A 22,835-nucleotide genomic window follows, 5' to 3' on the forward strand; every position below is an offset into this window, starting at 1 on the left:
CTACAGACGTGCTCATGCACTTCGATGATAAGCAAACTTAGTGGAGCTCTTGAGTAACCTCTCGAGAAACATCTTGCAGAAATGCTCTAAGTAGTGGAAGGAACAAATGCAGGCGTGTGGTCTGACTTCGAAAGTGATCATTACTGCCTGAACAGATTTTGTAAATACACATACTTACAGTATTAATCAAATACTTTTTGCGTCAGGCCATGTTCACAATATTTTCCGGCGAAGGGAAAACCACACCTTTGTATCCAACTTCTTTCTTCTATAGTTAAGTTGATCTAATGAAACTTCTCGTTACGATTTAAAGATATAGTTGATAGTGGAAACACAGACGAATATTAATTCCACGTGACGGATAAACTGCTGCGTGAGTTGTCGAAGACGGAGAATTTCAGTATGCTCTCTGGCATCTCCCATATAGCTTCTCAGGTAGGAATTAGTGGACATAGCGGTTATCCAACGGTCAGGCTTTTTTGACACGTTGGAGATGAGCAGACGCCCGTGGAAACGACTTGATCCGCTACTGCAAGCGTGTTAAACTAAACGATTACCTTTTTTTTTGTCAATTCTGCTAGCTGGTTAACTTATTTTTTGTGGAATGTGTTCAGCGTTGTCAGATTCCTTGTAAAGTTTCGCGTTAAAATCGTCAGATCAATTGAATCACTAATTTATGAAAATTTAAAGTGGAGTTTTTGTCTGTTTCAGTTAACTGAGACGTGACAGTATCGACTGGAACAAAAACGTGATACCGTTATTGCCTTCCGCCTATAGAGGTCGGACTGAAATCCAAAATGCTTTTTAACAGTTTCTGATAGGGGACAAATCCAGGAGTCGTCACGCTTAAGAAATAAACATATGGCACTCCTGGAATCATCCTGATTGAATCTGTGGTTTTGTTGTAAACTCTGGTTAACTGTTCCACAGAAAACATTGATATGAGCAGCTCAGGGTTGTGGACAAGTGGCCAATTATCTTTTGTAACATGTCCTACACTCATTTCTATGTAAACTTATAAAGTTTTATGAACAAGTGGTCATCTTTTGGAAATGGTTTGCTTGGTTTTTGTGTAACTGTAGGACGCTATCGCCAACAGGGGGGGGGGGGGGGGGTAGCCATCTTTCGTAGCATGTTTTGTTCTTGTATGAATTTTAAACAAAGTTTTCTGGACATTTGTGAGTTACCTGGTTCATCTAAAACATATTGAGTGATTTAGGTTCAAAAGCATTCAAAAACTTTATTAGTTATTAGTTTCATTTAAGGGGAAAACTCCAGGTGATAAAATCATACCAGGAGAAAGAAAATCGACATTAAATTAGTAAACAATTGGCCTCGTAGGTTTCTTCCTTCTCCTGAGTAATTTATCAATCTTAAGTTGTCCACTTCAGAAACAAGCGATTCAGTTTAGCATTTTTCCTAGACAAAAACGACTGTCTATTTACTATCGTACGAGCCCTAATTTCTCTTTTCTTCGCGGTCCTTACGCGAAGTGTACGTTGGCATCATTAGAACACACCTGCAGTCTGCTTAAAGCGGCGATTCCCTGAATTTTCTCGATACTGTTCCTCGAAAAGAATGTCGCGTACCCTCGGGGATTTCCATTTCAGTTCCCAAAGCATCTGCGCATTATTAGCGCATTGTTCCGACCTACCGGTAACAAATCTAGCGCCCTACTCTGAATTGACTAGATACTTTCCTTCAATCCGACCTGGTGTTGATCCCAAACATTCGAACGATACTCAAGAATGTGTCGCATTAGTTTCCTATACGCGGTCACTTTTACAGATGAACCACTCTTTCCTAAAATTCTTCTAATAAATCGAAGTCCAACATCCGCCTTCCCTACCACAATCCTTACATACTCATACCATTTCACATCGCTTCGCACGTTAAACCTAGATGCATTATGTGATCAAACGTATCCGGACACCTGGCTGAAAATGACGTACAAGTTCGTGGCGCCCTCCATCGGTAATGCTAGAATTCAACACGGTGTTTACCCACCCTTAGCCTTGGTGATAGCTTCCAATCTCGGAGGCATTCGTTCAATCAGGTGCTGGAAGATTTATTGAGGAATGGCAGTCCATTCTTCACGTAGTGCTGCACTGAGGAAAGGTATCGATGTCAGTCGGTGAGGCCTGGCACGAAGTCGGCGTTCCAAAATATCCCAAAAGTGCTCTGTAGAATTGACGTAAGGGCTCTGTGCAGTCCAGTCCATTGCAGGGATGTTTTTGTCGAGTTATCACTCCGCCACAGGCCGTGCGTTATGAACAGGTGCTGGATCGTGTTGAAAGATGCAATCGCCATCCCTGAATTGCTCTTCGACATTGGGAAGCAAAAAGGTGCGTAAAACATCAATGTAGGCCTGTGCTGTGATACTGCCACACGAAACTACAAGAAGTGTAAGCCCCCTCCATGAAAAACACCACGACCACACTATAACACCACCGCCTCTGAATTTTAATATTGGCACTATACACGCTGGCAGATAACGTTCACCGGGTATTCGCCATACCCTCACCCTGCCATCGGATCGCCACGTTGTGAACCGTGATTCGTCACTCCACACAACGTTTTTCCACTATTCAATTGTCGCATGTTTACTCTCCTTACACCAAGCGAGGCGTCTTTCGGCATTTACTGGCGTGATGGGTGACTTATGAGCAGCCACTCGACCATGAAATCCAAGTTTTCTCACTTCCCGCCTAACTGTCATAGTACTTGCAGTGGATCCTGATGCAGTTTGGAATTTCCGTATGATGGTCTGGATAGATGTCTGCCTATTACACATTACGACCCTCTTCAACTGTCGGCGGTATCCGTCAGTCAGCAGACGATGTCGGCCTGTACGCTTTTTTGTTGTACGCGTCCTTTTACGTTTCCACTTCACTGTCACATCGGAAACGTAGGACCTAGGGATGTTTAGGAGTTTGGAAATATCGCGTATAGACTTATGACCCAAGTGACACCCAATCACCTGACCACGTTCGAAGTCCCTGAGTTTCGCAGAGCGCCCTATTCTGCTATCTCACGATGTCTAATGACTACTGAGGTCGCTGATATGGAGTACCTGGCAGTAGGTGGCAGCACAATGCACCTAGTATGAAAAACGTATGTCTTTGGGAGAGTCCGGATACTTTTGATCATATAGTGCATATAGAGAATAAGAGCTGTTCTGTCACATTTCCCTGGGGCTTTCCTGACGGTACCCTTCTCTCTGATGAACACTCTCCATGGAGGTACTGGGTTCTGCTATTGATGAATACGTTTGCGATGACATTCGCACATTCATCCTCTATCGTGAGATACAAAACACTGAAGGTCTCTTTTCTTCCGTTAACAACACCTACAAATTATGCGTCATAAGTACCTCGAGCAGAAAGCAACAGAAATGCGTGCCGCCATTTTGGAGGCAACACAGAGGAGTGCATCGATCCAGACAGTACACAGCTGCCTCCACATGATCAGTTCGGCCCATTGATGTCCGTTAGGAACAACAGTATGAAGATAACGATGATATTTGGTTTGTGGGGCGCTCAATTCGAGTAAAACAGAAGTGATTTCTGGCGTTCCCCAATTTAGTGTTCCCAAAGGTAGGGTTGGAAATTTTCTCCGCTGAGGGACTGGGTGTTGTGTTGTCTTCATCATCATTTCATCCCCATCCGGCGCGCAGGTCGCCCAATGTGGCGTCGAATGTAATAAGACATGCACCAAGTCGGCCGGACCTGCCCCGTAAGTTGCTTCCCGGCCAATGGCGCCAAACGCTCATCTCCAGTGTGGTACACACTTGCTTAAACTTTTTCACCTAGATTATCTTGCCTAGTAAAGGGAGCGGGGTGGGGCGGGGGGGTTGGGGGACACGAAGTGCTGTGATTGACCCGTTTTACTGGAACCACAACACAGGACTTCTCATAATCTTCAAACACCAATTCGGCAAACCAAACTGTTTGGAATCGATCATTGGCACAGAATACTATCTTTGCGTAACTTCAGCAGCAACTCATTCGCGAAATAAAATGATACAATATTGAAAATGGAAAGTGACTGTTCCACAAGCAACTTTGAAACGTAGCCCTCACATGTTTGCAGATATCCAAAAATTATTTCGAGCTGTTTAATTCTTTAGCAGTGTGACTAATCTCGCTCCTTCTGTGACAGGTAGATCTACACCTACGTGATTACCCTGCTATTCACAATAAAGTGCCTGGCAGAGGGTTCAATAGTGGTGCAAGTTGTCTCTCTACCGTTCCAATTTAGAACGGCACGCGGGAAAAACGAGCACTTAAATTTTTCTGTGAGAGCCCTGATTTCTCTTATTTTATCGTGATGATCATTTCTCCTTATGTAGGTGGGTGCCAACAGAATGTTTTCGCAATCGGAGAGAAAACTGGTGATTGAAATTTCATGAGAAGATCCCGTCGCAACGAAAAACGCCTTTGTTTTAACGATTGCCACTCCAATTCACCTATCATGTCTGTGAAAACTATCCCCCCTATTTCGCGATAGTACAAAACGAGCTGCCCTTCTTTGTACTTTTTCGATGTCATCCGTCAGTCCCACCTGATGCTGATCCCACACCGCACAGCAATACTGCAGAATTGGGCGAACTAGCGTGGTGTAAGCAGTCTCTTTAGTAGACTTGTTGCACCTTCTAAGTATTATGTCAATGAATCGCAGTCTTTGGTTTGCTCTACCCACAATATTATCTAATTGACCGTTCCAATTTAGGTTATTTGTGATTGTAATCCCTAAGTATTAAATTGAATTTATAGCCTTCAGATTCGTGTGACTTATCGCGTAATCGAAATGTAGCTGATTTCTCTTAGTTCGATGGGACTAAACCGGAGCTGTGCTACAAATGAGCGCGCAGGCCTGAGAGGAGCAGCGTTAACTCGGCTGTCAGCCGACACCGGATACTCGGTGTTCCGTTTGGCCGTGCCGGTGCCGGATACACGCACAGGCGGGCACAATGGCGCCTCGTTACGCCCCAGGGCCGCCAGTGTGCCGGCAATTACCACCAAACACTCCCAATGCGCTCACATCAGCGCCTGCTCCCTCCTAAAACAAATCAGCATCACCGGCAACGCTTTGTCATCTACTTCTAAAAGCAAAAGGCCGGTGTCCGGATGGCACGCTCCAGGGGGCAGTCATTTTGTAAAAGCGACGAGAGAAAGGTAATTTTCGGGGGGAAAAAATCCATGAATAAGTGTACATGAATGTACACGGTCCAGTCACATTAATCTACATCTACATCCATACTCCGCAAGCCACCTGACGGTGTGTGGCGGAGGGTACCTTGAGTACCTCTATCGGTTCTCCCTTCTATTCCAGTCTCGTATTGTTCGTGGAAAGAAAGATTGTCGGTATGCCTCTGTGTGGGCTCTAATCTCTCTGATTTTATCCTCATGGTCTCTTCGTAAGATATACGTAGGAGGGAGCAATATACTGCTTGACTCCTCGGTGAACGTATGTTCTCGAAACTTCAACAAAAGCCCGCACCGAGCTACTGAGCGTTCTCCTGCAGAGTCTTCCACTGGAGTTTATCTATCATCTCCGTAACGCTTTCGCTATTACTAAATGATCCTGTAACGAAGCGCGCTGCTCTCCGTTGGATCTTCTCTATCTCTTCTATCAACCCTATCTGGTACGGATCCCACACTGCTGAGCAGTATTCAAGCAGTGGGCGACCAAGTGTACTGTATCCTACTTCGGATTGCATTTCCTTAGGATTCTCCCAATGAATCTCAGTCTGGCATCTGATTTTCCGACAATCAACTTTATATGACCATTCCATTTTAAATCACTCCTAAGATATTTTATGGAATTAATTGGTTCCAGTCGCTGACCTGCTATATTGTAGCTAAATGATAAGGGATCTGTCTTTCTATGTATTCGCAGCACATTACACTTGTCTACATTGAGATTAAATTGCAATTTTCTGCACCGTGCGTCAATTCGCTGCAGATCATCCTGCATTTCAATACAATTTTCCATTGTTACAACCTCTCGATATACCACAGAATCATCCGCAAAAAGCCTCAGTGAACTTCCGATGTCATCCACAAGGTCATTTATGTATATTGTGAATAGCAACGGTCCTACGACACTTCCCTGCGGCACACCTGAAATCACTATTACTTCAGAAGTGACGTCAATGTGCAGTAACCTTTACCAGACGGCAGATGGCAGCACTAGCAGTGTAGGGTATATGAAGCGTGTCGGGAGGACGCGTATAACAGTGCAGCCGCTGTAGTAATGCGAAAAAAGAGTGATTTGTCTCACGTCCAAAAGGATATGATCATTGACGCTCGGTCGAGGGTGGAAGCATTACGGAAATGGCTAAGCCTGTAAACCATTCACCTTCCACCGTGTTTAAAGTATACTTGAATTGCAAAATGGCGCTATACATACCTGGCACTGAGGCGATTGTAGTCCACAACAAGCCATAGATTACAGGAGGGAACGAAGGCTGCGGAGATGTGTACGGGCGAATTGAGTGCAATTGTCGATCAGTTGATCGCCAAATGAACCAAGAGGCTACCAACACTTCTCAACGACCGTTCGGCGAACGTTGCTGCATATGGACCTCTGTGGCAGGCGCATGGTTCAAGCAACGATGTTGATTGCTGTTCATCAACGACGAAGGATGGAGTTTTCGCGCCAGTACTGTAACTGAACGTCCACTGAGTGGCGACAGGTAGGCTTTTCAAAAGAATCAGGTTTATGCTCAATCGGACAGATGGCCATTGGTGTGTAAGACGTGAAACTTACAGCAAACACCCTGCAACAGTCGTCGGAAGGGTCCAGTGTGGAGGAGGAAGTGTTAAGGTTCAAATGGCTCTGAGCACTATAGGACTTAACATCTGAGGTCACCAGTCCCCTAGAACTTAGAACTACTTAAACCTAACCAACCTAAGGACATCACACACATCCATGCCCGAGGCAGCGTTCGAACCTGCGAGCGTAGCGGTCGTGCGGTTCCAGTCTGAAGCGCCTAGAACCGCACGGCCACAACGGCCGGCTGCCATGTCCATCCCTACATTCAATTTGTTTTGCCTCTGCATGATAGCACCTACAGGACAGTGCAACGTGTCGCACAGCTCCCAAAGTAAGTGCATGGTCTGAAGAGCACCAGGATGTGTTTACCGTGCTTGGCTCGGACTGTTCACATCTTGGAACTTAGACCGAGAACCCCAGCGTAGCTGGCCGCGTCACTGAAGTCGACATGGCTTCACTCCCCGCTCGTACCTTCCAGAACCCCAGTGCCTCTCTTCCTGCACGTTTCGCAGCGGTCTGCGCTGCATAAGATAGTTATTCAGGCTTTTGACAGTTGGTCACGTTGATGTGACCGGACAGTGTACGGTTGCACCATACCGATAAATTACATTAATGCTAAGGTTTGGAGGAGCGGGTCATTAGAGTTGGATTTGCTGCAGACCTGAAAACTGTAGATAGAAGTTACACTTTGCAAAAGAACGCTGGCTAATCCGCTACATTAATATCTTCCAGTCTGATTATATACGAATCCACATGGACCACAACAGCTGTTCATTATTTGATGAGTTGCAGTGTAGTGTGGAGCTATCTAACGCCATGTTTAAATCTGGAGAAGATGTCGCAGGAAATAGCCCCACATTCGTCCGAAAAAATTACGAATATTGTTGTGGCACACCGATTATGTGAGCAGGACGCAGTCTCCACCGCCCCTGAAACGGTTCTTTGGTGTCTTAAAGAGAAGGGAGCGAGATCCGCCTATCTCTTCCAACGGCACATGATGCTAGCAACTGCGAATCTTTTCGTTTATGGGTGCTAATACATATCGTCTACCACTGCTGGAGGACAGTATGTACGTACGTCAGTAGGAGATCTGTACCAGACAGGACTGATAGAGGAAACAGAGAAGATGCAAAGAAGAGCGGTGCCTTTGGCAACAGGTTCATTTCGTAAGCACGAAAGGCTCAACAGAGATGGTCAGCTAACTGCAGTGGCCACGCACGTATACTGCGAGCTGTGTGAAAGATCGCATTGTTCTGCTGTTAGACGCCATAGTGCCGAGGGCAAACAGATTACATATAAGGTGCGTTCCATAAGTAATGCGACCAAATTCATAAAAAATCATTTATCGGATATATTCGCACAAATAATCAAAAAGTTTCGAGATAGCACCCTCTTGCGTCGATACACTTCTGGAGGCGGTGTTTCCATGCCTGGAAGGCATGTCCTTTAGAGCTGATATGACATGCTTTCAATCGTGTCCCAATGTTTTCCTTTCATGACTCCTTTTTACTAAGGAAACAAAAAAAAATATCTGTGGGAGCCAGGTCAGGACTGTAGGGAGGCTGGGGAACCAATGGTGTCTTGGTCCTGGCCAGGAAGTCGTTGACAATGAAGGCGTTGTGACTCGGCGCGTTGTCGTGGTGAACTTTCCACTTTTGCGCACTTCCAAGTAGAAAGCTGAGTTCACTGTAGTCCCAGTAGGTACGAATTCTTGGTGGACAATGTGTCTGACGTCAAAGAAGACAATGAGCATGGTTCTGATCCTGGACATGCCCATGCGTGTCTTCTTGGGATGGGGCGACGATCGGGTTGTGCCACTCTGAACTCTGCCTTTTTGTCTCAGGGTTGTAGTCAAAAATCCACGACTCATCACCAGTAATAAAAAAATGGTTCGAATGGTTCTGAGCACTATGGGACTTAACATCTCAGGTCATCAGTCCCCTAGAACTTAGAACTACTTAAACCTAACTAAGGACATCACACACATCCATGCCTGAGGCAGGATTCGAACCTGCGACCGTAGCGGTCGCGCGGTTCCGGACTGAAGCGCCTAGAACCGCTCTGCCACGAGCGGTCGGCCATCACCAGTGATAACTGACGATCATTATCACATATTTCCAACATTCTCGGCACCGAAGCACTCGCATGTGCTTGTCTTCGCCGGTCAACACTTTTCGGACTAGTTTGGCACACATCTTTCTCATGTTCAACTCTTCGGTCACAATGCGGAAAACGGTTGTTTTGACATGTTTACAGATTGTGCTATCAATAGAAGGCTCAGCCGTTAGTCAGTGTTCAAACAATGGCGCACACGCGTCATTTTTTCGTCGACTCGTGCTGTTGATGGCCGTCCACTGCGAGGTTCGTCGGTGATCTCCTCTCGGCCCTCCATGAACGACTTGTGCCATCGGAAAACGTGTGATTTGGACAAGCAATCAGTCCCAAAGGCATGCTGAAGTAATGGAAACGTTTCGGTGGCGGACTCAAAACGGGGTTGACGGAAACCCACGTCCTGACTCTCCAGCAGCTCGCAGCCGAATGAGACAAAGGGCTTTTTGAAGCTAACAACCCCCTCCACTTAGCCCACCGGTTACAACACTCTGTGATGTACCGTTGCGTCAGAAAAAAATAGTCGCATTACTTATGGAACGCACTCTGTATGGTGATGGACATGGTCGCCAGCAATAGATGCATACTTATGTTGATCCATTGTGCCTTCCAGAAAGACTAGATCGCCTAGGAATGACACGAAAACATTTCCCATACTGTAACGCCCCCGCCTCCTGCCTGGACCCTTTCGACTATTGTTGCAGAGCGTTGACCATGTTTCCGATGTCATTCAATACGATCACGGCGACACCCCTCGATCGACGTTAACACTCGTGGTGTCAGTCGCCTTCATACGTGGCAGTGGACGTTTGAAAATTCGTGACGCTAGCTCAATGGTCGTCAATTGATTTAAATGTATTTCAATTACTGCCACGGGGGTGAGGAGAAAGATCTCATCCTGGTGGTACCAGCATTATGCGTATTTAGATGTTCGATTAATCTGAATGGTTTGCAATGTTCCAGCGATTATATTCGAACTCTATGCTGCCTTACCGACAAGGACCATTTTCGCAGATAAACATTCAAGTACGTAATGGATGTTCAGTTTCTCAATATAGTTCGTCGCACTCACACATTATACATCCGCTGGAAGAACAATTTCATGCATTTACATTTTTGATGTTCCACAATATTGGTTGACTAAATATTATGACGATACGTTGCATACAACTTACACAGATATTGTTTATTGTGTAGTCAAGACTACGTAATGAATCCAAAATCGTGGATAAAATTGAAATGTATTTTGTTTATTAACACTTCTCTTTTCACTAATTAAATATGAAATATGAATCGGGATTGGAGGTGATGATCCTATCCTCCTTTTTTAATGTTTTAGGTCCCTGCTAATTAATATCTCGTAGTTAATAACCGAACTATTTTTTATGCTGGCGCGTTGTTTGCATCAGTTACCCCCGCAACCGTCAAAGTATAAGATTCGCGCACATGCCTTTCACCATTTTATAAAATGCAGAATTGCGTAAACTGTAGCTTTACGTTGCGCACAACTTCCGTGGTTTCCACAACCATAATAGTTCCCCAAGAGTATTTTTCCCAGCTAACACAAAGTTTGAATTATGTTGTCGGATTCATTTACACTCCACCCGACAATAAATGTTTCTGATCACTTCGACACACGTAATGTATTTTAAACGTGCTTGACGGACTAGTCTTTACATAATCTCCTTCACGAATTTCGCAGTCGCGTCCCACTTTTTCGTCGACTAGCCCGATCGCGATAACTGAAGGTAGAGAGCTCAATAATGTGTTACATGTTCTTTCATATGTATTAAAAAACAAACGCGCCCCTATATCTTTCCGTCCCGCTTGGTCTTTGCTACTTTGCTTTTTATTACTTTTCATTATATTGCTTCTTAGTAATACTGTGTAGTTATTAAAGTTTCGTATTACTTTCCCCTTTTTAATTATTCCAAAATAAAGTATATTTATCCCTCATTTTAATTAATAGGATGCTAATTGACACGCCTGCCCGCGAAGTAACGTTACAGATTGAGCATAAAAGCGTGATTCACCTGAAAAGGCCACTTGTTGCCACTCAGGGGAGTGCAATTCCGCTATCGCCGTGCAAATTCGTCTTTGTCCCGATGAACAGCAGTCAGCATGGGTGCATTAACCAGGCGCCTGCTGTGGAGGGCCACACGCAACACCGTTTGCTGAACGGCCTTTAAGAATACTGTACTGGTAGCCCGTCAGTTCATCTGGGCGGGCGGTTGGTTGATTGGTCGTTTCGGAGGAGGGGAGCAAACAGCGAGGTCACCGGTCCCATTGGATTAGGGAAGGATGGTGAAGACCTTTCACTGGAACCATCTATAACGCCTCTTCTTCTTGATGATTTGGTCTGATCTGTACTTGGCCTCGGCTAAAACTCGGCGACAGTCAGTAGAGTGTCGAGATCTTTATCAAGTTATGAAGACGACGTTACACAAAATAACAGTGCTGAACCGAAATGTCGACGTGCGTGAGATATTTACTTCACCAAGAATCGTAATTAATCGTTCGTAATCGATGTTTAACTGATTAATGATGAAATATTAATGATAACCAATACAGTCACATCCACAACAAATTCCCTACAAGCTGGTCGTAATTTCAAGTATCTAAGAAATCAGCAAAGGACTTGGAAGAGCAGTTCAACGGAATGGACAGTGTCTTGAAAGTAGGATATAAGATGAACATCGACAAAAGCAAAACGAGGATAATGGAATGTAGTCGAATTAAGTCGGGTGATGCTGAGGGAATTGGATTAGGAAATGAGACACTTAAAGTAGTAAAGGAGTTTTGCTATTTGGTACTACTTTAAGTGTCTCATTTCCTAATCCAATTCCCTCAGCATCACCCGACTTAATTCGACTACATACCATCATCCTCGTTAGACACTGTCCATTCCGTTCAGCTGCTCTTCCAAGTCCTTTGCCGTCTCTAACAGTATTACAGTGTCATCGGCGAACCTCAAAGTTTTTATTTCTTCTCCATGGATTTTAATACCTACTCCGAATTTTTGTTTTGTTTTCTTTACTGCTTGCTCAATATACAGATTGAAAAACATCGGAGAGAGGCTACAACCCTGTCTCACTCCCTTCCCAACCACTGCTTCCTTTTCATGACCCTCGACTCTTATAACTGCCATATACTTGAAAGTAATACATGCCCATGTCTTATTATCGGCTTCGGACGTCTGTTCAAGTTGAACCGGTTTCTCCTGATAACACATGTACCTGTGTAATGTCATTTATACTAGTGAAGTTAGTTCGTGCTGCTGGTACTGGTAACAATAAGCGACGTGTGTGTGTTTCCCCGGCAACAGGAGGCGTGCAATGGGCCGTCTGGTGGTGGGGGCGCGAGGCAGCGCCAAAGGCGGCGCCATGTCTGCAGACCTGGAGGACGTGCGGCACCTGCTGTGGGGGCGCTCCGGAGGAAAGGACCCCGTCTTCCGCTCCTGGTCACAGGTATCTTCAACACCCATACAAAGCATGCCTAATCTTCTAGAATCAATCAGCTATTACATAAAATTGCGGATAAATTATAAATGCTTATATTGGCTGTCGTCTTTGACCAGTGACAGGGTGGCCATGCATGATATGACGTAAGGAACATGGCGACGGTAACCTCTTATCCCCGGCTATATTTTGAAAAGTAAATAAACCAGTGAGTTGTGATTACGAGAATTTAATGCATCTTGAAAAGAAATATTTCAAGTTACAATTACGTTCGGATTTCGAAAAGTAAGTTACACATATCGTCCATCATTAATATCATTGAGCAACAAGGGTAATTTCCAAGACTGTTCACCTATTGGAGCCACGGGCTCCAAACGATAGATATCGAACGTGCGGTTCTAAATCGATGACACGACTGTGATGGCGGGTGTTGTGAGATGCTAGGAAACCCCAAACGATTTATGACGGTAGTGCATGGGTTGTTTGGTATTGTAGACGTTTCTTCGGCCGATTTCCTCACGGGGAAGAATCTAATTCCATGCTTATGCAATGTAGATTAGATGGGTAGATTACATAACTAATGAGGAGGTACTGAATACAATTGGGGAGAAGAGGAGTTTGTGGCACAACTTGACCAGAAGAAGGGATCGGTTGGTAGGACATGTCCTGAGGCATCAAGGGATCACCAATTTAGTACTGGAGGGCAGCGTGGAGGGTAAAAATCGTAGAGGGAGACCAAGAGACGCATACACCAAGCTGATTCAGAAGGATGTAGGCTGCAGTAGGTACTGGGAGATGAAGCAGCTTTCACAGGATAGAGTAGCACGGAGAGTTGCCTCAAACCAGTCTCAGGACTGAAGACCACGACAACAACAACATCATGCAATGTAGAAAACAGTTTGAATTTTTGTCGGAAATGTGACACTACCCATATTTTTGCGTGACACTGACAGAGTCTACCCACGTTACAGCAAAAATGGAATGCGCCCTGTAAGATACACATCAAATGGACTTTCTCATGACAACAACGTCGACCACGAGTGAGGTAAATCTTTTCCTTTGTAATTGCAACTATTTTAGTAACGCTCTTCTTTTGTCATTGCTGTAGTGACTACTATAAACATGCTCATAACACCCGCCACCACAGTCTTGTGATGGCTTTAGAAGCGCACGTGCGATATCTACCGTTAGAAGCCCGCAGCTTCGATAGGAAAACATTCTTGGAAATTACTGCGACAAGAGTTAGTGGTAATTTGCAAGATCCGCTGCAAGTAATATAAAGGGGTGTTTCACAGTTCATGTTGCTCGTTTCTAGAGTCTAGAGGGGGCTTACTAGATCAAGTTTTACATAGGAACCTATGACCGGGAACGGTCCGTTTCCACGTTACAAGGAAAACAAGAACTTCTCAGCTACGCTCTAGGTGTTTCTTACTCAGTTCGCCTGTTATGGTAGGCTACCCACATTCGTGAAAGGTGCGATGTCACGTGACGCCCTCTGTTTCCAACTGCCTTGCTTTGATGCTTCCTGTTGACGCGTCAGTTGATATTACAGTGACTATTACTGCAGTAACGGGATGCCTGAGTACATGTTCACAGAGTACATCGACACGTTTGTTTATGATGAAGCTCGCAGTAATGGAAGAGAAGCTCAATGTATGTCCCACGAGTACTTTCCAAATCGTGTGTCTCCAGTCATCGCCGGCCCTTGCGGCCGAGCGGTTCTACGCGCTTCAGTCCGGAACCGCGGGGCTGCTACGGTCGCAGGTTCGAATCCTGCTTCGGGCATGGACGTGTGTGATGTCCTTAGGTTAGTTAGGTTTAAGTAGTTCTCAATCTAGGGGACTAAGGGACCTCAGATGTTAAGTCCCATAGTGCTTAGAGCCATTTTTTTTAACTCCAGTCATCCCATATTTACCGGGTAGAACAACGACTGCGGGAGGGTGGGAAATACACAAGCGATAGAGCAAACTGTGGTGTTCCAAGAAAACGGCGCACTGATGTACTGGAAGAGGAACTGCTTTATCAAGTTCAAGGCAACCCGTCGAGGAGTACTCGAGCCATTACACGTGACTTGCGTGTGTCTCACCAGAAGGTATACGCCATAGTCCGGCCGATCTTGTGCCACATGTCAATTTCTGTACTTGATTTTACACCGTTGTGTGGATTTTTCTCTGTTTTCAAGGCGAATTTTGTTCACGGTTGAAGTGCATTTCAACATGGAAGGTGTTTTGAATGCTTTAAATAGCCACTTTTGGATAAAGAAAACCGCAAATCCCCTTGTACACAAAGATTTATGCACACTTTCGACATCATGTCCGTGCAGGTATCTACTACGATCCTATGATTGGGCCATACACCCTTACTTCCCACCTAACGGGTGCCAGGTACTTGATAATCGTGGCACAAGTGCTGGCAGATTTTTTTAGGATGATCCACTGGACATTCGGGGCGAATTGTGGTTCCAACCTGATGACGCAGCAGTAAATTTTGCAGTTCGCGTCCAAAACCACCTGAACGTAGTCGAGGTGGACCACATGCTTGGCCACCAAGCTGGAGGAGGGAGCGTTACCGTTCAGGAAATGTTTTCGTGTTATTCCCTGGGTGATCTCGTCGTTCTGGAACGCAAAATGAATCAACATAGGTATGCCTCTATCGCTGGCCACCGTGCTCGTCCATACATGTGAGCCCACATGAGGTCTTGTTTACGAGACTCCTGTCCAGTCAGAGGACGATCTGGATGCACGGATTATGGCTACGGCAGAAGTGATATTGGGCAGAGTTTATGCGAAGTTACTGCGCAGGTACACTGTGTGTACCGAAACAGGGTGTCGTCATACCGAACAGCTGTTGTAATGCAATAGCAAATTGGAGTGAAATCTGTACATTGTTTTCCTTGTTAAAAGGAAACGAATCGTTTCCGGACATGTGTTCCGATGTGAAACCTGATCTACCAAATCCCCTGTAAAACCTTTAGAAGTGTGTAGCATGAATTGTGAAACAGCCTGTATATCGGTCGCGTGACTGTCATAGCGTGATATATCGATTTTGTTTACAGCGTTCTTGACAACACAACATGAGCTTGTGTCAATAGTGTTCTAGTAGAGATGAGCGAAGCCGATGCAGAGTCCAGTTCTAGTGCTCTCACCCCGCGAGACTTAATTACAATATTGTCTACTGTGGAAACTGCTTTAGAGGTCTGTTGGGAATATCATTTATTTCCGAATCACGATTTAAGAAACTGTGTGGATTGTCCTGGGGAGACGCTAGTGAAACTTAGCAAAGAAAGCAGCACTCGTTCCAGTTATATTGTACGAAATGTCGCAAAAGCACTGCGTCACACCCACTCAATGAAATTTTCAAACCCGAAAGTAATTATGTGAATGAATGCAGATCAGTCACAAACAGTTTCCTAAAGACAATGTGAAAGGAACTACATGAACTGACGTTTGGTGTCAATTACCCAGTGACAAGCCATTCGTCACAGTAGCGCATGAGGCTGTACACCTCCAGTGGGCCAAACAGTACAGAAACTGGACACTGACGAAGGAATATGTTGTAGTTTCTCCAGTTGCAATACTGACTCTTTGCAAAGATAGATGACGTTGAGTGCCCCAACAGCCCAATGAGACTTTTAACTCACAGTGTGTGCAGGTTGTAGTTCGGGCCGGAGGTGTTTCTGTGATCTTTTGTGTGCGTTTTTCATTCCAAGACTTTTACCTCACTCACTCTGGTTACCGTGAATAAGAGCCAGGATGTTCATTTCAACATTTTCAGGCGACCACGTTTCACCCTTTCTCCATCTTCGTGATGAGTGTACAGTGGACACACTCATTTTCCAAGACGACAACAGTCATATCCATGAGGCTACGGGCATACGTTTCTGATTTAACGAAGCCTTTTGCATGTCGACTGTCCCGATAGATCACCAAATCTGAATTCCACAGAAAATGTTTGTGACAACGGATGAAATATAGCATTTCACCATCCCCGCAGTTTGGTAGCTCCACACGACGTAACCATCAATGAGTGGCTGTGACTCACTGTGGGTTAACCTGAAGAAACATGTGTACTCTCTTCCTACTCCAGTCATTTTCCTTATCAGGGCTAGAGGTTACAATAGGATGTCTTTACCTGCTGCCTCCTTGCTCGCTGGCGTTGCCCAGCGATGGTGAAAGAAGCACATTGAGTCATACCGGCCCTCTTAACCTGCACCATCGCTTTTCGCTGCAGTCCTCTCCAGGCGATATCAAGCTACACTCTTGCTCATAAATTAAGGATAACTACAGAATGTGGTCCCACACAACGCAGCACTACACAAAACTGGCGCCAATAGCATAGACGCATAGGGAACACACACGACATAGATCTGTGAGTCCACGCTATTGGTGAGAAGTTGAGAAAACCGCCCCGAAACACATGTGCTACAAAACGCCACGCAAAACGTTTTTTGATGTGTGTATATCCGTGATGGAGGCAGGAGCTGGGCTGGCTAAGCAGGCTACTCTAGAGAGATTTAATCGACTGCTTACAGTGGCTCAGCTGGTCGTGGTTAAAATAATGATAGCCCCGTCCCCTGTCTCCGGCATAGCGTCATTACTGTCCAATGTTTATGAATCGTCAGTATAAGTATCAAAAGCTACTTTTAGAATATACTGATTTTGTCCATTAAAAAAGAACTACAGCATTTGTTCGTTTTAAAAGAAAACTTCTATATAACTGTTAAAATTTGGATAAAAACTTTGTTAACTATGATATTGGTCGTGCGAGCGTTGGCTGTCCTCCCTAGGTGACAGGCAGGTAGTGGGACGCCAGCTTGGTAACTATGGAAACAAGGGACGTGAGTTTGGTAACTATGGAAACGACATTTTACGTCGATTCCTCTATAGACCAAAGATGTGAAGGCTGGCTGGTGCAAAGGACGCCATCCAATAATCAATAATATGATGTAAGAATCGAACATATATCGATCATTCGTGAAATTAAAAGATAACACCATAATACGCAGCCAAAATGCGTTTGTATTAATTAAATTATGTGCTGGCTCTGTCATAAAATGTGCATAATTACATCGTTAAAATAAAATAAAACTAAAATAGCGAGTACATTGGCAGTTTATATAAAATATTTATGCGATCAAGGCTGTTATTAGCAAAACTTTAATGATATTAGTGTTGATGAGATAGTGTTGTGTGCGATCTTGAAACCTGTAAGTATGACACGGCTATGGAATCCTGGCAACATTTTCCAAGCGAGGGATTTAAATGCAAATGGGAAGTAGTAGGAAAAAAGATTTGGGATGTAATCGTTCGTGGTTAGGATTGCAGATACGTAGGAAATGGTAGGTCGGCATCCATTTGAAAGAGCTGATATACTGGAGAGAGCTCTGAAACGATTTCATGGTCTTGGAGAGGAAGACGGTTGAAATTACACTGGGAAAAGAAATAAAGTTATGGAAATGGAAGGAAGGTGTGACACGTTGATAACAGCTGTAACATCAGGCAGGGTTGTCAAGGAAAGGGGATACAGTGTAGAATTGGTGACTAATTTTTTGTCTGATGTGTAGAGTCCGAGAAAAAGACCTCCCGTATCTCATAAGTTTGTTGCAAACAAATAAAGATACACAGAAAATACTTTTACTCTGAACATCAAATACTGTGCCATTTTACATTAGTTGGTTTTAAAAATTATGTGCAGTAAATGGCATCCACCATTGTTGAAATACCGACGAAGCCTCTCCAGGAAGCTGTCCATAGCTCTTCGTGTCATTCCCGGTGGAGTGACAGCCACTTCCTTGGTGATTGCCTGCTCAATTGCTTGGGGTTGTGGGGCGATTTTTGTACGCTTGAGGCTTTAAATGCCCCGAAAGAAAAAATCACAAGGTGATTAATCGGATGACTTGGGGGGATTGGCGATGTCTCCTTGGGAAAAGAGAAGATGTCCAGAAAAGAACACTCAAAATTTCCAGAGAACACCGAGAAGTGTGAGCTGTTGGAGACAGACTTCTCCCTCTTCATCGTCCCTACCAGACTGCTTTAAATTAGGCCAGAGGAAGCTCTCTATCACCTGACAGAAGCTATTTGAATTAACCGTTACCATTATACCATTTTCTTCGATAACACGGAACCCAAATACCATATTCAGAAACGGTGCATTAAACTGTTACTTGATAACTGCGGAGTGGTCGTTGGTGAAGTTCCTCAGTGTTTTCTGCTGCCCAGCAGCGGAAATTTTGTTTATTACAGTACCTGACACTTGGAACTTGGTCTCACCAGAATAAATCAAAACAGCGCCTCGGAAATGTTCTGAGGAATTTCCTCACACATCGCAATTTGTGTTTCACAATCTCTCTCACTTAATTCTCGGGTAATCATTTTGTATGGCTGCATGTGAAGATCTCTGTGCATGATTCTTCTTACACTGCTGTCTCACAATCCCAGGGCAGCTGTATGTTTTAAGTGCTGAACGCTTCGGAGAGTGCTGGATGGATGCTCTCACACGCGCCACATTTACCGAAGTTTCTGAGGTCGTCCAGTTGATTTTCTTTTCAGTGAAGAACTTGATGCTGTAAAGTTTGATACCCAAACTGCAATAGTTTCTCTGTCAGGAACAGAATCGTGATATACAATTTCTAAACGGATGTGAAATGCTCGCTGAATACCAGTCATTGAACCACCGTTACCAAATACTCCACTATAAGAAACGCACGATACTAGCCAAGCTACTGTATCTACTGAGAATGGCAAATCCAGTGCTACTGATCGGCACCTCCTCCGCATCAGTCTCTCTTTCCCTGTCTATTCATTTAGTCGATTCCGACTCTCTATGACCCCATGAACCAAACCACGCAACTTTCTCCTGTAGGCTTTGCAGGTTGAAACACATTACTTCTGGGGTATCATCGATCCATCTCATCCTCTCGTGTCCTCTTCTTCTGGCGCCTTCGATCAGCATTAGTGTTTTTTTCCAATGAAACATGTCTTCTCATGATGTGTCCAAAGAAGGTCAGCTTTTGTCTCAGTATGATGCCTTCCGGGGGAGCGCTCTGGTTTTATTTGCTCTAATTCTGATCTATTCGTTCACTTTGCAGTGTATGGGACACTTAAGTACCGCTATTCACAGTTGTCTGTTCTTCGCCTTTCCGCCTTTATAATGGCACATCACAACTGGAAAGAGCTTAGCCTTTACAATACGGACCTCTGTTGCTAAAGTTATATTTCTACTTCTTAAAACCTTGTCAAGGTTTGACGTTGTCTTTCTATGAATCAGCAAGCGTCTCCCGATTTTCTGGCTGCAGTCAGCATCAGCAGAAATTTCGGAACAGAGATAATTGAACGCAGACTATAACATCCCAGCTTCCTCAACCAAATTATAACGTCCCAGGACTTTCTGCACCAAATTATAACATTTCAGCTCCTCAACACCAAATTAAAACGTTGCATTAGGAGGCGTCTGCTTCGTGCAAAAGGTCTTGAGTTCATATTGACGACAACAAGTAATTCTTCATTACAGACGTTTATTTACAAAACAGAACTGACAGACTTCACAGACTCAACAACTGACTCTCAGAGCTAACCGCACTGCATATCCGAACTGGCAACTGACTACTCCTAGGTGTATTAATATCTTTCCAAACAGTGAGAGTCTTTGACAATGTTTTGTTTACAATACGATAGCAATTCACGACTTAAAACTAAATTAGACATTACAGAATTTTAGTACAGATTAAAGTAAGTAAAAGGATCAGTACATATAAATTCTTACAAGCATAATTTCCAAATAGATTTTATAACATTTTTCTACCAGCTTCTGGATAACCTTCACCAGATTTGTACTGATGTTTCCAGAAATATCTTGACATTTGATTCTGGATATTTCTTGAGTGATTTAGAACAACTATCTATATGTAAAATGATTTAAATCGTGTTTCAAAACGCAAACAAATCTTTTTAGCACTATTTCTTGATACAGATCGTCTTTCGAAATTAGGTTATGAAACAATTTTCACAAGTTTTCGTATTTTTGCGATCATAATATAGAATTTCTCCATAGAAAGTTCCAGAAGTGTTCATTTTATACGAAATAATTTAGCTCAAAACTGATAATTTATACAAATAATCAGAGCTACAGCAAACAGTGAGTCTTTCTTTTACAAAGTGAAATATAATTACAAAATTGAATGAAAATAGGTTACTAACACTAATATATATTTACATTAATTCTATTTTTGTTCTTTCTGTGCAAAATGTCCTAATATTGACACAGTACAATATTTAAACATCACCAAAGTTTCCCTTTACATTTTGCATATCTGTATCGACATCCCCTAAAAGTCTACAGTATCGAATACTTCAATATGTCCCAATATGTCCTGTAATGTTACAAGACACTGTCGCCATTCTTTCTCCTCTTATGTGCTATGGAATGATAAGTGTGGTAGCCATAATTTTCGTTTTCTTAACATTTAGCACAAGATTGGCTTTTCCACTTTCTTCTTTCAACATCAGCAAGAGAGTCTTTAACTCTTCTTCATTTTCCTCTTCTTCACTTTCTGTGAGCAGTATAGTATCATTTGCGCATCTAAAGTTGTCCATCGGGGTGTTCAAAAAGTCTCTCCGCAGTGCCGTATTATGTTAGCCGCGCGTGCGTATGCCGCAATGAATATACCGAAATGAAACTCAGTGAAATATAAGTTATTAATTTATTGAATATTCATTTTTACTTACAGATTTTCACATTAAATGTTGAAAGTGTTCCCCCTGTTGTCGAATACACAATTCAGTTCATCTAATCATGACTCCAAACACAAGATGTAACTTTTCTTCTGTGACAGAAGCAGTGAAAGTGTATATTGCAGTTTTCATCGATGGATTTTGGACGGTTTTTATAGACAGTTGCTTTCACTGCACCCCAGAAGAAAAAGTCAGGCGGTGTTAGGTCAGGTGATCGTGGAGGCCAAAGTCCCTGTGAAATTATGCGGTCACCAAAAACATCAGCAAGCAGTGACATTGAAACGCGAGCTGTATGTGTAGGTGCACCATATTGTTGAAAATAAACGTTCAATATTTTACTTACCACAAGTTCTCCTATGAATGGGTACAGAATATCACTGCAGTATCGTTGTGCGTTTATTGTTTCGTTGAAAATTATGAGATCCACAATCCGACGTCTAGAAATTGCAACCCAAACTCCTATTTTCAAAGACTGAAGTGGTTCCTCATGCATACACAATGGAATTGCTATACTCCACATAAAAGAATTTTGCTAGTTCATGTACACGGATAAATGAAAGCACGCCTCATCAGTGAAAACCGTTTCATTAAGAATATCCCTTCCATTTTGTTGAGCGAAATTTTTGACCCATTGACAATAATGCAATCTCTTTCCATGTTCCGTGTTTTTCAGTTCTTTCACGACTATCACTTTGCAAGCGAAAAGTTCTAATTTTTTCCTTACAGCTGTGTGGGCTGTTCCGACAGTAACATCGATTTCCTAGGCGAGTTTTCTTACTGACTTGTTCGGATTCATGGACATATTATCGGAAATATCGAGTAGTTTATCCTCAAACAGAACGCTAGGACGACCACTTCTCGGTGCACCTGTCACTGAACCCGTACTACGATTAAAAATCTCGCACGGTATTGCGATGTGGGAGTGTTGCCTCCGGGAAAACTGAATTAAATGTTTGACGAACTATGGCCATTAAAGCTGCTACACCAAGAAGAAATGTAGATGATAAGCGGGTATTCATTGGACAAATATATTATACTAGAACTGACATGTGATTACATTTTCACGCAATTTGGGTGCATAGATCCTGAGAAATCAGTACCCAGAACAACCACCTCTGGCCGTAATAACGGCCTTGATACGCCTGGGCATTGAGTCAAACAGAGCTTGGATGGCGTGTACAGGTACAGCTGGCCTAGCAGCTTCAACACGATACCACAATTCATCAAGAGTAGTGACTGGCGTATTGTGACGAGCAAGTTACTCGGCCACCATTGACCAGACGTTTTCAGTTGGTGAGAGATCTGGAGAATGTGCTGGCCAGGGCAGCAGTCCAACACCTTCTGTATCCAGAAAGGCCCGTATAGGACTTGCAACATGAGGTCGTGCATTATCCTGCTGAAATGTAGGGTTTCACAGGGATCGAATTGAAGGGTAGAGCCACGGGTCGTAACACGTCTGAAATGTAACGTCCACTGTTCAAAGTTCCGTCAATGCGAACAAGAGGTGACGAGACGTGTAACCAATGGCACTCCATACCATCACGCCGGTTGATACGCCAGTATGGCGATGAAGAATACACGCTTCCAATGTGCGTTCAGCGCGATGTCGCGAAACACGTATGCGACCATCATGATGCTGTAAACAGAACCTGGATTCATCCGAAAAAACAACCATTTGCCATTCGTGCACCCAGGTTCGTCGTTGAGTACACCATCGCAAACGCTCCTGTCTGTGATGCAGCGTCAAGGGTAAGCGCAG

At 43.8% G+C, this 22,835-nt stretch overlaps 1 protein-coding gene across 1 annotated transcript in view; it reads left to right on the forward strand.

Annotated features, from left to right (window-relative positions):
- LOC126281886 (ubiquitin carboxyl-terminal hydrolase MINDY-3-like) overlaps nucleotides 1–22,835 on the forward strand; it is a 202,690-nt gene that overhangs the window by 100,881 nt on the left and 78,974 nt on the right. The window contains exon 2 of the mRNA XM_049981201.1: nucleotides 12,215–12,356. Within this exon, the coding sequence (XP_049837158.1) occupies nucleotides 12,215–12,356 (142 nt within the window). The remainder of the gene's footprint in view (nucleotides 1–12,214; nucleotides 12,357–22,835) is intronic.

This window comes from Schistocerca gregaria, chromosome 7 (assembly GCF_023897955.1).
Source record: "Schistocerca gregaria isolate iqSchGreg1 chromosome 7, iqSchGreg1.2, whole genome shotgun sequence".
In the NCBI taxonomy this organism is placed as follows: Eukaryota; Metazoa; Arthropoda; class Insecta; order Orthoptera; family Acrididae; genus Schistocerca; species Schistocerca gregaria.